Below are 16,665 nucleotides of genomic sequence, written 5' to 3'. Positions count from 1 at the left end.
CCAGCAGCCGCTCATTAAAGCCAGTTTATGGCTGTGGAATTAAAGTAAAGCAACGAAAAAAAAAGGCAAACATGCGTTAGGTAGGTTGAGTAGGCAGTTGGCCTGCGAACAGTGAGCGTTCGTGGGCAGCGCAGTGTCGTCTGAACAGGCAAACTGCGGAGTTATCTGGAGTCCAAGGGCTCCATTAGTTGGGGGGGTTTTAATTAGCGCCCCTGTGAGAGGAGGCCATTAAGAGTGATTTGGAGTTGTGATGGAGGGCCTGCTGACGGGGAGGACACGGCTACTGCTGACTGCGCTCCTGACACAATGCACGTATATTCGCCTACTGCACAATAAACAAACAAAGAAAGAAATAAATAACAAGGCGAACGCTGGAGAGGGAAAAAAAGAGAAGGTGCTCGCAAAAAAACTGAGCTTTACTTCAAAAGGCCAAGCAGAGGCACAGCTCTACCCTGCAGCTCAGGGCTAACTGACCTGGCCGTGCTCTGGACACAGATGTGTTCTTCCGTAGCTGCTGTTGTGAGGTTTAAAGAACGCTGGCAGAAGTTCAAACTAATGAGAACTTACAGTGCACAAGTCTTTTATTCCCGTCAAATCGAGTTTTGCTGGGGATGAACGTCTGACTGACAGGCCAAGCAGAGAGTCTTCGGCTGACCGCTGGTTCCTATCACCACATCTGAACAGTCGTGTGCAAAAGTTTTGGCACCCCTAGTCAAATTAACGTTTTGTTGAAATGAAAATAAGCCCTCGACAAAAAAGACACCTCTGTGTTCATGCACTGTTTATTTGCTGAATTTAACACACTGGGATAAAAAAGTATAAAATGGGACCTATGCCAAAGTTACGGTCATATTTATGCTTCATTTTTTGTCCAATATGTTGAACTCAGCAATTAAACAGAAACTGATCAATACAATTTTTAAGTTTGTTCTCTGTAGAGGATGTGTTAACATATTTAGCATCAACAAAACGTAATTTGGCTCATTTTTCCACATATGTGTTCACTGTAAACAAATCTGAGTCTCTACAATGAGCTATTTCACATCAAACCACTCTGAATTACTGTTTACATCTCAATGAGTTATAGAGAAATTTTGAAAGTTAGCTAAGTTACGGTTTACATTAGAGCGTAATATACAGATACACATTTTTCATAGTTTTATGGTTTGTGAAAGCCCGTCTCTTAGGGTTGAATAATCTGGAGAAAAATATCTCATTGCAATTTTCTGACCAATATTGTAACTGTGATTTAAATTGCATTTTTTTTTCTTTACATTAAAGTCCAGTCCTGTTATCTTGGTCAAGAAGACCAGCATACCCAATTTTTTATGGCTTGTGGCTTCAACACTGCAAGTTAGTTGTGGCATGGTTGTTTGGTTGCTTTTGATTGGTCTAACTCATCTACAGGCAGTTCACAAACTCCATGGTAGTAGGTTAAATTTCCACCTTTAAACATAAGAAAACATTGATGATAATAAAAGGCTATAAGAAAAATTGCTCTTGCTGTGAAATTGCAAGGCAAGATAAGGCGAGGGAATTTATCTAGCACACATTATACAGAAAAGCAAATAAAAGCAAAAGAGAACGCTGAAGAACACTTTCACAATATAAAGAACACTTTAAACATGCAAAGAGTGTTCATGGTTCCATTTAGAACCATTTCCTTTACTAAAGAACCCTTGAAGAACCATCTTTTTTAAGACTGTAGGCTTTGTGAGCTTGACTAGGAACAAAATCTACAGCTAATCTATTTGAAATGTACATATTTGGACAAATACAGAAGTTGTGCACTACAATTCCTCCCTTCTGTGAAGCCTGTCCACCTCGCAACCACAGCTACCAAGCAACCCTCGACTCTCACCGTTTTCCGGGTGTTCCATCTCTCCGATGCTGCCGTCTGGCGTGGTCCGCTCGTAGTGGTCCTCGGGCAGGGCCAGCGGTCCGATGCGAGGGCCTGACGAGCTCTTGCTGCTGGGGGTCTCGGACTCCTCCAGGCCGCTGTCGTAATAGCTCTGCTGGGACGAGTCCTGCAGGTCCTGCACGGGATTGGTGGTGGAGAACGTCACTCTGCGATGCGGCAGCTGCGGAGGAAAAAGAAAAGCAGGGCGTCCGGTCAAAACAATCTAATTATAACTTTGGGGGGCCCCTAACTAGGCTAATTGACCACCAAATTTGTAATATCACACTTCGGGAGACACAGGCTCTTTTCAATATGCAATTTTCCGAGGGGCAATTAATGAGGAAACGTTTCCCTCCCGCTCTTAGGGAAGGCTACTCCCGACGCAGTGCTAAAGCGGGACGCTCGCTGCCTCTTGATAGTGTGAAAAATCCATAATTAAATTCTCTGATATTACTGTGAAGATGACCTCCCATCTCTCCGAGCACTAGTATACACACACACACACAGGGCAATAAAGAAACAGAGCCGGCGTTCTCGCTCTCACAGTCGCACTCGCTTAGATGCAGAGCTCATAAAACAGTGGAAATCACTGATCCCGCAGAAAAGCCTATTCCCAATTCCAAGTTAGTCCCCGTCTTGCTGAGGACAGGTGGGGGGGATCGATAGCGCAGAAGCAGCGCACACATACACACTGTCCCGACTCCGACTTCATGGCAAACAGAGTCATTTCAGAGCAGGAATTAGAGCCATTAAGAAGGCCATTCCAGCACATATAAAAGGCCCATTAACAGAGTCATTTAAAACATATAGGGGCGCCATTACCAGCCCGCTGTTTATCAAGCCCTCACTCAAATCTGTTATTCTTCTTTCTTCCTATTCGCGCACCCCGGATTCCATCAGTGCAGACTTTTATCTGCTTCTTCACCCCCCTCTCCCCCGTCACCTCTGAATGCTTATTTATTTATCTATTCATTTATTTATCTGTTTGTCTGCGCAGTCACTTCTGTTCCCTCCTCCGTTCCCTTGATTTCCTCCCTAAAGTGTTCATATTAATAGTGCTGGGAAGTAGTGCAGTAAAGTAGGCCTATGAATAAGAAAGCCCCCCACACAAGTTTGTTTGTATATATTAACAATATGGGGGGTCGTACGTATAATACAGCGCAGCGGGGCGGTTAACAACTGTGTAAGACCCGGTAGACCACCAACACTGTCCAGATCTGAAAACATCCACAGCCATCCTTCCACTGTGAGAAGACGACTCAGCGCTGTGGGTCTGAAAGGATGTGTAGCTGTTCAAGAAGAACCTCACTGAGAAAAGGAGACGGACACATCAAACAAAGAAGCTGAACAATGGACTGACCACCCCAGAGTCCAGACCTCAACACCACTGAATGTGTTTGATTACTTTAGGAAATGATCAACCAGCTTCTGAGACAACTTTGGAGGTGTGTCTGCAGATTTCTTCGAAAAACTGCAGCACCTATAAATGTACGTACCTATATGTGATAAGTCATATATTTATTACATATGTGTATGTTAATAACAACAAATAATAACAATAATCTTTATTTATGTAGCACCTTTCATACATTAAAAAAAGTTTAAAAAAAACAGAAAGAAGAGAAAAAAGATAATTAAAAAAAGAATAAATAAAAAATAAAAATAAAAAAATGCAACAAATAAATGCAATAATAGAAAAAAAGGGGATACAATAATTATATTTAAAATTAAAATATAAAAATAAAAAAAATACATAAAAGTATAAATATAAAACTGATAAAAATGCAACTATCAAGAAAGTAAACGTTATACCGCCCCCGCAAATAAATAAATAAATAAATAAATAAATAAATGCTACAACAAAGAAATATGTATCTCCTATGTAAGGTACATATAGACCATATCATCCAAAAATGAATAGATTGTCTGGAGGTTACAGCTCAGGTTTTCCCACAACTATAGGCAATTTTGTCCTAACAAACGAACAAACAAATAAACAAACAAATAAACATACACACGCAGCACACTGTTTATCTGCAGTCTGTTCTCACTTATGCACTTATCAGTCATCAGCTTGCTCGCTGTGTGCTCACATTCATATGGTTCTAGCAGTACTGGAACCCACTGGGGAGCATTTCCATGCACAGTAATTATATCAGCTTCCTCAGAAAACTCAAATATGGCATTGTGGCACCAACAGCTTCGCTGTCTGTCAAGCCCCATGCATCAAGAAAGAGCGAGGCAGATCGCAAGGGCGAGACAGAGAAGGGAGAGGAAGGGAGGGGCTCTTTTTGTCTTGGGGCCAAACCTTTTAATGTATTCTTTCCTTTAAATTTCTTATTAATTTGAGCTTTTGATGTACGAGGCAACACATGGCTGCCATTCTTCTGCTTGAATATGGATGCAGATATTAACGTAATTGTTTTATCTAGTGCAAAATGTACTTATCACGCTTTGCAGAGAATGCAAATGGCATTGCTTGATCTACTGTAAAAAGGAATGCGTTTGGTATGCTTGGCGTAGAATGCAAATTGCGCCGTTTGATCTACCGAAAGAGACTAAACGTTTGTGATGTATATGTGCATGGAAACAATCTTATTTGGGCGTGTATATTAGCACAGCTATGATTTTTCAATCAAGGACATTATCACCGTCCCTGGCCCGATCTGGGCGTAATGGTAGTCTCGGAAAGAGAGAGTGGCTGAGATTGTGATTAAAGGTCTCCCAGGCAGACACATTAGTATTTAAATGTACGGGAGGGCGTTTAGTTGTTTAAATATGGATCCTCTGCTTAAACAGCTCCTCCAGGCATCGCTCCAGAGTCAGCGCTTCCTCTCCCTGAGCTCAGAGAAACCGCCGCGCCCGACACGTGGAACACACTTCCTGAACAAGGCTGATTTACACTTCAGCTAAGATGTAAGTTAACATATTGGCGTACAACTACAAAGAAGGAGTTTTGTGGGTAATCGTAGCTGGAAGAAGCTTGCAGTGGAGCTGACATGCAAAAATCAACAACACAAACGTTGAAAATCTTATAATTCCATAATTTCAACTACATGCTCAAAATCTTAATTACCCTGCCAGAATCCTAAGTACACCTGCAACATCTTCACTACACCTCTAAATCCTTAACTATACCCCCAAAATCTTAACTACACCTTCAAAATCTTCACTACAGCCCCAAGATCTCAACTACATCTCCAAAACCTCAGCAGCACAAACCCCTAAAATCTTAACTACACCTTCACAATCTGAGCTAAACCTCCAAAATCTTAACTGGACAGCCAAAATCTCAACTACATCCCAAAATATTAACTAGACACCCAAAATCTTGACTACATCCACAAAATCTTAACTTCACACCAACAATCTCAACTAAACCTCTGAATCTCAATAACACAAATTTCTAAAACATTGACTACACCTCTTAAAACCTAGTTACACCCTTAAATCCTAGTTACATCCTACTCTGCAAATTCTTACCTACTTCTCCAAAATATCAACGATGCCTCCAAAATCTTTACTGCACACCCACCATCTCAACTAATCTTCCAAACCTCAAAAACACAAATCTCCAAAATATTAACTACATTTCCAAAATCCTAATTAAACTCCTCAAATCTCAACTATATCTAAAATGTCAACTATGCCTTCAAAATCTGAACTACACTTCCAAAATATCAATAATACAAAGCTTCAAAATCTTAACTGTACTTTCAAAATCTTAAGTACACATTCAAAATCTGAATTACACCTCCAACATTTTAATTACTCCTAAAATCTCAACTACACCTCCAAAATCTCAACTAAACACCTAAAATTTTAACTACATCCTCAAAATATTAACTGCACTGCCAAAATCTTAACTAGACCTCCAAAATTTCAACTACACCCCCAAAATATTAGCTACATACCTAAAATCTACCTAACTACATTCCCATAATATAAAACACACACTCAAATTTTCAACACCTCCAAAATCTTAACTATACATCTTAACTAGACCCTGAAAATCTTGGCTGTCCTACATGTTTCATGTCACTATCGAAACATTAATGGTCATGGTCCATCAGAGTGGAATTTCAAAAACTGTCACTTGTGAAACACATATCTTCTGCAATTAAGTTAACTTTTTTGTGTTTAATGAAACAATATTCTGATTTCTGAACTGTTTAACTGTGCAGCTGTGTTTGCTCATCATGTACAGGCTGGTCTTTTTGAGCTCTACTCAAAATTGGCTGAAACTGTCACTACCGAAACAGTCACTATTGAAAAATCTGATAAAATTTAGGTCGTAATATGATTGCTTTGGTAGTGACAAAATGGAATGTTCTATCATTTTATAAAATAAACAGAATTAAGTTACAGGATCACTCAACGCAAAAGGATTTTAGTCTGAAGTTCAAGTCAGTTGAAAAGTCCCAAATGTGTTTTGAGCCAGTTTAGTAGAATGATCCTTATATAATATATTGTCGCTGTCGCGACCTCCAAAATGGTAACTATACAGGAAAATGTTTATTAAATTTGAATGGAAGTCAATGGCACACGAGTTTTTTTTTCCCAAGTAATTCTGGAATGCTTGTTTTGGTTCATTCATTGCATAATTTAAATGGAGACAAGGTTTTGTACTGACATCGATGATATATGATATATACATTCCTTGGTTGGAACATGCAACCACTGTTGCTCTCACTTTACATTGATGATGAAAACTGGAAACAGCGTTCACCCTGAATAAGACAAAAACTATTAATGTGACTAATCATGATTATTTTGATCATTTGACAGCCCTTATTTTTAAATTTCATGTACAGTTACACAAAGATATCATGATGTTAGCTCTTTGACATATCGTCCAACCTGACCACACAAGATTCAAAGACGTGAAAGCACAAATTCAGCCCTCGGCTTCCTCTACTGGAGTCTTCAGATAGGCATATCGGGGGAGCTGAGAGAACTGCAATGGGCCAAAGAGGCTAAAAGCTGGCTGGGAGGGTGGAGGATCCAAAGTAAGTAGGGTTGGACGAAGCAGGCCAGGAGAAGGAGGAGGAGGGAGCTTGGTTTTGGCCGGGCGGAAGGAGCTTGGCGCCGGATTGGAGAGGGGGGTTTTGGAGCTGGATGGGAGAAGGCTAACTGGAGTTGGACGGCAGGGATAGTGGGGAAGCATGGAGCTGGAGGCAGATAAGCTGATGGAGCACAGCAGGGACAAGGCCGGATGAGGCTTCCAGAAGCAGAGAGAGACGAAGAGCTGGCAGCGTTCGGAGAAGACTGAGAGCGCTGAGCAAAACAGGAGGCGCTGGTAACCGAGGGATACACAATGCAGATTTGGCACCACACCTCAAGTCTGGAGACGGGGAACCGAACCAAAACACTGAGAGAAGTAGAAAGGGGCGCAACACGAGATTTAGACGGACTGGAAGTGGGCGCTGAAATTAGTCCAGTGGAAAGTATTAAAAGGTTTGGAATGAGAAATTGAATATGCAAGAGAAATTCATAAAGACTAAGGACGGGCGAGAGGGTATTACGCAGCCAGACACAGCAGGGGATTTAGGGTAAAGACTCGAGAGTAGGCTGTGAACTGGAGGGGAAAGGGCTACAGCACAACCCTTAGAAGTCTAGAGTTATTAAAGTCGATTTAAATGTAAGTGTATAATTACATAACTGGTTACATAGTTAACTACATAATTAATTTACATTCACACTGTATCGCCAGGTTCACGTCTGTGATTTCATTTTTATGCTGGTTTTGAAGTCAAAAAAATGAAAAGAATGTACCAAAAAAATATGACTATGCAGTGACTTTCCATCAAGTTCAAATCATAACAAAACATCTATTCTTTTACATACAAACACAAATGAGGTATTGATTGAAAGTTTAGAATCTGCTCTTTCAAACAACACATTTCTTGCATGTACTCAAATAAAAGTTTGATTTAATATTGTAGTATAAAAATGAGGAAAGTAACATACTTTGGTAACACTTTCTATCAATGTCACGTTTGTAAGCATCTATAAACACTTATGGCATTAAAAACATGATTATAAACATTTATAAAAATGAATTACACTGAATTACACTTTATAGCCATGTTTATTATACATTATGAATTGTTAATATAATGCATTATAAATAGTGTTAATAACATGTTATACTGTCAGTACCAAAGAAGTCAGTCCCAGCTTGGAGAGCATAAAGTAAAAACAAATACCAAGCTAACGGTGGTGAACATTGATTTTCCCACACTGGGTAAAACACTGATGGCAGCTCTAGTTTAAACTCTGACATTTGAAGCCTGTAATGTGCTTTACTGTGAATGTTTTAGTGTTTCAGTAAATCCTTCAGTAAATACTTCAACTTGAAGCCTCACTCTGAACACTGGAGGAGGCTTTAGTACAGTACGCTTCACTTTACTTAGAGTGGACAAATACGACTTATGAGCTCTTATAATTTGTTGTGAACAGTATTTATAATGTATTATGTTAACAATTCATAATGCATAATAAACATGGCTATAACGTATAATGCATTTTTAAAAAATATTTATAGCCATGTTTATAATGCCTTATGAAATGCATTACAACATGTTATGAATGTGTTTGTAGATGCTTACAAAGGTGACATTCATAGAAAGTGTTACCCATACGTTTTTACTAACTCACATAACATTCATTTACTCAATTACCTTATTAAACCCTATGGAACCGAACGTCTTGGCCAGCGATCCATTCTGAGAATTTGGTGATGCCTCCTTAAACCTTTGGAGGAGTTACAGTGCAGGCTTGTGCAGCTCATGCATGTTCACATCATCATGAGGAACTGGAGCTTTCTGTGAGTTACCTGGTTTCCTATCACTGTATAAAAGATTCATGAGGCTTCCTTTATTGTTTAATGCACTGTGATATTTTCTGAGTCGAGCTCAATAAGAGCACAGTTCAGATCAATAAGTGCTGTTTATTGATTTGTTGAATCAGAGTAATGATAAAACATGTCAGATGTGTGACCTTTTCACCTATTGACATGTTTTCTTCCTCAAAAAGGTACTTTCTGACACAAAATACAAGTCGCTTCGTTAATGTTTTGCATATGAAATAACTGCAACGACAGCATTGAGAAATAATGATTACGAGCAGATTAAACATCAGAATTTCCCATGTTTTTGTGTCGGTTGAACCCCTTTTCTGGGTTGCGCTGGTGGCAGCACCTATACTGCTTTGTGATTGGCCACGCCTCTCACTTTAAAGGCTAAGTATTTAATTTTACACTTGTAAATAAAGATTTCTAAATGGTTCATGCATGATCACAAGACTGTGGAAAATGTAGAATTTGGTAGGGAACTTTTCCATCGTGTGGAGGTTCTTGAAACTTTCTACACTCATACAACTCATTTCTGTTAATGGTTCTACGAAGAAGGGAGCCAAAAGTGGTTCTTCAATAGCATCACTCTACAGAAATCTTTTATTTTTAAGACTGTAGACCAAAAGAAACCAAAATGAGCAGAACAGACTTCAGTTCCTATGCTAATAGATGCTGGTTGTACTAAGTCCCAATGCATTTCGAAACATAACTCTGACCTACTGAAGTTGTTTTGGAAACTTTTACTGCAGTAATCATTTCATGTAAGCAACTTTTATTTACTGAAGTGTGGGTTTAGGCTGCTCTGTAAAAATTACACCATGCTTTAGGGTTCTTTAGTCAAGAAACTGGCTTCATAAAGAACGATGAACACTCAAAGAACCCTTTGCATGCTTAAAGGGTTCTTTGAATCATGAAAGGATTCCAGATTGATAGGGAATGTGCTGTTGATGGTTCTATATAGAACCTTTTTGAAAAGGTGTTCTATAAAACATCCAGAAGGGTTCTTTTATTGTTACCAAAATAAAATAACCTTTTTAAAAAGGTTATAAATAAAACGACCTACACACATTCCGAAGAACCCTTTCATAATGCATAGTACCCTATAATCATGCAAACAGTTCTTTAAGTGTTCATGGTTCGTTATAGAACCTTTTTCTTTACTAAAGAACCCTTACAGAACCATCCTTTTTAAGAATATAGAGCAGTGTAGTGTTGGACTGTGTAGGATCACCAGCAGATGTACCACACAACGCTGGTATACCATAGAGAATGAATGACAGTGAGAGCACTGATAAACTTCATTACGCCCTACTTGTACAGATTTAATGGAATAAAACTTTGAACACAGTTTATGAATAAACTCGCTTAGTATCTGCTAAATAACTACTGAGCATAAAGATATAAAGAAATAAGGTTATTTACATTAGCTGAGGTGACAGACCACTAGCCATTGTCTATTATCTTGAAGACTTTAGATCGACCACCTTTCTTGGCCACATTTCACCTACCATTGATTTCTGTGCCCTCGTTCTTTGTTTAAAGTAATGTAGTAATGCCAAAGTGTTGATAGGTGCTCAGATATATTGAACTCTGCTGGGAATCACTGGGGAGTTGGCTACACTATGTACGTTTTGGGGATTTGTAATTGCACACAATGAGCAGAAGAACATCATGTGTTATAATGTAGGTTGTGCTTCGGACCCCTTCCCCGAATGGATGAATCTGATGATTGCAAACACATTGAAAGAGAATTCAAAGAAAACTCAGTCAAAACTTAGTTAAATTACGTGCTTTTTGAGGATGGAAGTGAATTATCTACTATTGGAATCATATCTTCATCAGTACAATGTCAATTTTGCATTTCAGAACCAACCATTGAGCCATGCCTTCTTTTTGAACCTCTGCGTGTGATGGCAATACGTAAAGAAATATGATATAATCTGAAAAAAAGGTACAGTTCTAAAAAAAAAAATGGTTATATAAGGATATATAATACAAGGATACTTTGATGCAGCATGTCCAGTGCACAGTGGTCTTAAGAGTCTGTATGTGGGCCTACAATTCAGTGCCTCACTCTATAGACCTACAGATTCATTTCCCAGTCCTGCCCAAATAATGTAGGCTAGTTACAGGATAATAAGCCTTACGATTAATGAGCCTAGAGTGTAAGGAGTTAAACTTTACCAGCAGTGAGGCTGGAGCTGAAGGAGCGGATGTCCTGGGTAATGAAGCGCTGTGTGATATCTGTCTATTCATCACGCGTTAGGTGTGGTCCGAGGTGAAAAGTGCTCCACAAATGGATGGGCGAGACACAGGGGCGGTTCGAGCTGCGAACGGGGCGGCAGCAGGGGGCGATGCTTTTCCAGCCTGCAATTCATCCACCCCATTACTCCTGCATGCTGTCATAAGAAACAGTGCAAATGCTCAGATTTGTCATAGGAAGTGGCAGCTCAATCTTCACTCGACAGCGACTGGCCGCCGTGGTGCTCTGACAGCGCTGCACGGTGCCTGACCCTCTGAGGCAGCTGAGACTTTTCACAGAAGAGTGGAAGCTGTTATAGCTGCAAAGGGGGACCAACTCCATATTAATGACTATGGATTTAGAATGGGATGTCATAAAAGCTCCTGTGGGTGTCCCAGTATGAATTATGAATTACGGCTGTTTTTTGGTTGATGGTTATTGTTATGTTATTTAGTTGCCATCAAATGTTCTCAAATGTGGTTTGGTTTAAATTAAACACTTTTTACTTTTGGCTTTATTCTTTGAACCATAAGCTTTTTAACATGCCAACCATCCCACGCTGGGGCTGGTTAGCTCAAATGCACACAATAAATTTAGCGATGAATGCTGATTCCAGGAAATATCTTCCGTCATTTGAAACGTTTTGTTTTTTCCGCTTTTTAGACTTATGCTAATGTAAGCTATGCCTAGAATATACAGCAGGGCGCGAAACCTGAGACAGCCATTCGCTCTCTCCTACATAGAAAGGCTAAAAACAGCAGACGCCTGAATTTTGCCCATTTTTAGAGACGTTCGAGGCAAGTGTGTCATGATTTAGGCATCCCGTTAGCACCATGCTAACTGGTGAGATGTAAACATCCATTCAATGTTAGCTAAAAATTGTACAAACCCGTTTCTTCCCCACCCGACTACTGCTTTAAAGCGCCCTCTGAAGAAAGATACTATCGAAGAAGGAAGAGGAAGGAAGTTTGTGTCTGCAAGAGACGAGGAAGCATCTACAGAGCTTCGCAGACGCAATTAGCATGTGCTGAATGCTAAATAGGCCTGACAATGCCTTTCCTTCTGCTGCCGTCTCTCATTCCTAACCGCGCTCTTGTGATCATCCCTCGTTCTTTACTCTCCGTTCCTCCACCTTTTCCCGCTGCAGCCCCCCTCCTCTTCTTCCTCCCCTCCTCCCCACCATCTCCCCCATCTTGTCCTGTTCTTCTCTGCTCGCTGTGTCTCTTTGATAAGCCTCCACTCTTTGAAGACTCCACTGCCACATTGCTTGCCTCCTAGCTATTGCACGTAATGTGAAAAAAAAAGAAAAGAAAGGAAAGAAGAAGACACAACTCCAAAAAAGGGAGGAAGGTGCAAGTCGGATGGAAAAATAAAAACAGATCCGCACGCAATTCTCTCCCTTCTGCTCCGATCTCTGTGATTTTTGCGCTGGCTGCGTCTCTGCAGAGGCGCACTTCTTCATTGTCATATTTGTTCGTGCGGCTCATTTTTTTCCGCGCTCTACATGCCTTCAGAGGAGCCGGCTCATTGATCCTCACACGAGCCTCAAGCTCTCTCTCTCTCTCTCTCTCTCTCTCTCTCCCTCTCCCTCTTTCCTTCGTACACTGTAACTAACTCACTTTATACATGAACTTTAACCAACTGTGAATGCGAGGCTTCATAGCTGTAACGCCAACCAACTGAACAGATCTAAGGACGATAATTTAAGCAGAGATAGAATTTGCCAAATAAAAAACGCTGTAAATACTAAAGACCTCTATGCACTTTATATTCAGTGGAAGTAATTCAGCACTGCTTGCCAAAACAGTGGATGTACTGGTGCTTCAGCGATTCAGGTCATTCCCGTAATGCACTTCTCACAAATATATTCAGCTCATTTGCTTCATTCAAGTAAGACAAATTTCCATTTCCTGGCAAAGTCCTACTAGCCAGCAGCTCTGTGATAGGGCTAAACGATGTATCGTTTGGTCAGTATTATCGTGATATTGGCCTTGGCGGTACTCATGTGGACCATGCCACCAAATTCAGTCCCACGGTTTTAACAAAGCAAATTAATATTCAGACCTTAGGTATTTACAAGGATTATGTTATGATCTTTTGCGATGGACTGGCGACCTGTCCAGGGTGTATCCTGCCTTCCGCCCAATGACAGCTGGGATAGGCTCCAGCACCCCACCATGACCCAGAAGGATGAGCGGTTTAGATGATGTATGTATGTATGTATGTATGTATGTTATGATCTGTTTAAAATGAAGGCATTAATTGATCTAGCAATAAGACAAATATATACAAAATAATCATTTATACGGTGCTTTTTTATTGGGAGGATTAAGTCTGTCTCAAACCCTAACCCCTAAATAAACACTTTTTGTATTTTTTTTCCAATTTTTTGTTACATTTTTGATTTTTTAAGTGAAGTTGAGAGATCTAGAAGTTTTAAATGTAAAAAATGTAAAAAAAAAATGCTGTCGCGTCACTACCGAAACACAGAGTTTTAGTCTGTGGGCGGAGCCTTGTTTTAGCCACACCCCTGCATTTTAGAGCAGGAAGTGAGACTGCATTCCTGTCCCTCATGGCCGCATGGTGAGCAGTTAGATGCCATTGTTTTGAAGTAAATATGTCACAAAGTCTGAAAATCAATGTAGATCATGAATTATTGTCATATTTTCTGCAATTAAACGGTTTTATTGTGTTTTAAGGAACATTTTTATGGATTTATGCATGTACAGCTGTTCAAAGCTGCGTTTGCTGGTCATGTACTAGTTAGCGTTTTTGAGTTCTGCTCAAAATGAGCTAAAATTGTCACTTCCGAAACAGTCACTACTGAAACATTTGGTAAAGTTTGGGTAGCGTTATGATTGTTTTAGCTGTGACGAAATGGAATGTTTATTCTTTTATTTTAATGAAATAAATATAATTAAGGTTATAGTATAAAGCAAAAGGATGTAGTCAACAGTTTAAGTTATTTTAAAGTTTGAAATGTGTTTTCAACTCTTCACTGTGTGCTGTGAGCATCCTGACCAATCACAGTACATCATTCAGCCCTATTTCATTCAGCCCTAAGCAGAAGTAACTCGCCACTGTGTTGCCAAAACCATGGACGTACTTCAGCAATCCAGGTCATTCCCGTAACAAAACTTCTCACAAACATGTTCAGCTCATCCGTCTCAAGTTCCTGGCAAAGTCCTATCAGCCTGAGCAGCTGTCTAATAGAGGCTTATTTCTCCTGGCTGAGCCACAGAAACTTGAGACCCAACAGGAAGCCAGCTCCAAAACTCCTGCATGTCGCTCGCGACCCCACGGTGAACCTTCGTCATCACACGCTTCACTCCGGCGTCCATCAGCCTGGCGAAGAGGAAAGCGCACTAATCGACCCTGCAGTTACACCTCTCGCTCTCACCTCCCTGTCCTTCTCACTCTTCTCCAGCTCCTCTCCACCTTTCCTCTGCCCTGTCACTCTCTCTCTCTCTCTTTCCCCTTCTCTCTCAGCCTCCTCCATCTCTCCATCTCGCCTCTACCTCCCTCGCTCCGTCTCCTTGGCACAGCGGCTCGCCATTGGGATTTGGAGGAAATTGAATTGAATTATGAAGGAATTTCTCTGCAGCACGATTGGCATCATTTCCCCCTTCACAATGGAACATCATTCTCATATCTCGCGGAGAGGTGGAGGGAAAATAGGCCGCGCACCATTCTTTCTCTCATCCTTTTAAATTGAATTTTTCATATCACAGGGCCACGGAGACATCTGCCGTTTCTTTTAAGGCGAAGGGAAGAAGGGGGGTGAGAGAAAACCCATTTCTTAACATCTGAGAGGCGTATATGTACCTGTGGCTCGGCGTGAAGAATCAGCCTTCCTTCAGGTGCGTCTGTGCAGCCCCTCCATGCTAAACGATAAAAGAATAACACAGATTCCTTTGTCGGAATGGAAAGATGGAGCCCGTGCCGGCGGCCTTGCGAGCGCCTTTCCTTTATTATTGCAATTTTATCTCCACACATCGGACAATCTTTTCCTTTTAAACCCTCCAACCTCCTTCGCTTCCTTCGCCGATTCTTCTCCCGGAGCTCTGCGTTCCTTGGGTTTGCCGCCACGTCTTTGTATCCTCGGAAGGTTCCGGGCCTCGGCTTTTTGACGGGCCTTGTTGTGAAAACATCGAGCGGCAGTAGAGGCGGTCGGCGCGGGGAAAAGATGGGCGGGAATACGGAGACAAGTAGAGTAAAGAGGGAGAGAGATGGAGATGGTGGGAGGGAGGGAAAGGCACTAGAGAAATTAATCCTCAATATCCACTCCCAAGTGGGCACCTTATTCCCTCTCAAACTTCCATTTTCAGAGTTAATATCTCAATTCGCAAAGCACTTGGCTGGAAGGCACGCACGGAGCCGGAGTCTCCAATTGCTTTAAGGATGTGGTACATAATGGGATTGTAGCGAGAGATGACAAAGCTTTCAAGCAAGCTTAAGACTTGCGGGGCCTTCCTCCAGAATTGTTTTTCTTTCCTCTGCATCTCTATTAATAGCCGGCGATGGGTCTATCTTGCGGAGGAAGCTCCGATTTGATGGCGCGATGACGAAGAGCGTTATTATTCAGGCCGGTCGCTCCATTAGACGGCGAATCAATTTGATCTGTTCCTCTCCACCCCCACCATCCAGCGATAAAGCGAAAAGCAAACCCCCGTGCCTTGAATTTCCTCAACACACAAAATGAGGGTGATGATATTAAAAAATAATGTTTAATTAGAAGCCGAACGGGCCTTTCATCTCCGCGCTCGGAGCAGTCTGCCACGGCCGTGGAACTAGGACACATTTCCTCTATTGATCTATCAGTGCAGCATTTGGCAGAGCTCTAACAGTGCTCGGCGAAGCTGAAAAATGACGGTCCAGAAGAGAAAAAAAAAGAGAAAAGAAAAGAAAAAAAAAATCGGAAGATCAAGAGAGCATTTTATCTGAGGCGAGTCGAGCGCCTTTCCTCTTCAATCGTGGGAACGGCCGGTCCGGGTTCGGGGATATCAAAGGGTATCAAAAGAGGTTTAAAGGCACCAAAACAAATAAGCAGACGTCTCTCGCCTTCGCGTCCGAGCCTCTGTGATACCCTTCCAGTCCATTTAACCGCTGGACTTGGACCGCGAGTCACGGAGACCGGCCAGAGCTGCCGAAGCTTCGTTTAATGAATTAGGAGCTGATTATAGGCAGCTTATGAAGGCTGCGGCTGGGAGCGCTCACGCCTCAGGGCCTGCGAGGAATACTCGGCTTTCTGAAAAAGCCTGTGAAAATATCCCGATGCTGACAACAGATATTGCTCTCTGCGCAATATGAGCCAATGCTGATGTTTTAATATGCAGATATACAGTGTCCTCAAGAATTCATTCTGCTTTATGGTAGAAAATAAGTAATATTTTATAGCAAAGAAATATCCCAATGCTAGTGCTGGGAGATATGGCCAAAATATGTGGACCATCCACCTAATTGTTGGGCTCACATTACTAACAGCCATGTAATCTTCATAGACAAACACTGGCAGTAGAACAAGTCGTACTGAAGAGCTCATTGACTAAACATGGCACTGTCATAGGATTCAGTCAGTTTGTGGCATTTCTGTCCTGCTAGATCTGCCCCAGACAACCGTAAGTGCAATTATTATGAAATGGAAGTGTGTAGGAGCAACAACAGCTC

The 16,665-nt window shown here is 41.2% G+C and overlaps 1 protein-coding gene across 1 annotated transcript in view; it reads right to left on the bottom strand.

The window, feature by feature from the left end:
* Nucleotides 1-16,665, bottom strand: part of pcdh1a (protocadherin 1a) — a 127,459-nt gene that overhangs the window by 42,053 nt on the left and 68,741 nt on the right. The window contains exon 4 of the mRNA XM_036595451.1: nt 1,862-2,081. Within this exon, the coding sequence (XP_036451344.1) occupies nt 1,862-2,081 (220 nt within the window). The remainder of the gene's footprint in view (nt 1-1,861; nt 2,082-16,665) is intronic.

The sequence above is a fragment of the Colossoma macropomum genome, unplaced genomic scaffold (assembly GCF_904425465.1).
Source record: "Colossoma macropomum unplaced genomic scaffold, Colossoma_macropomum, whole genome shotgun sequence".
NCBI lineage: Eukaryota > Metazoa > Chordata > Actinopteri > Characiformes > Serrasalmidae > Colossoma > Colossoma macropomum.
Note: the sequence above shows the minus strand (reverse complement) of the source record. Positions and strands in the feature narration are given on the sequence as shown.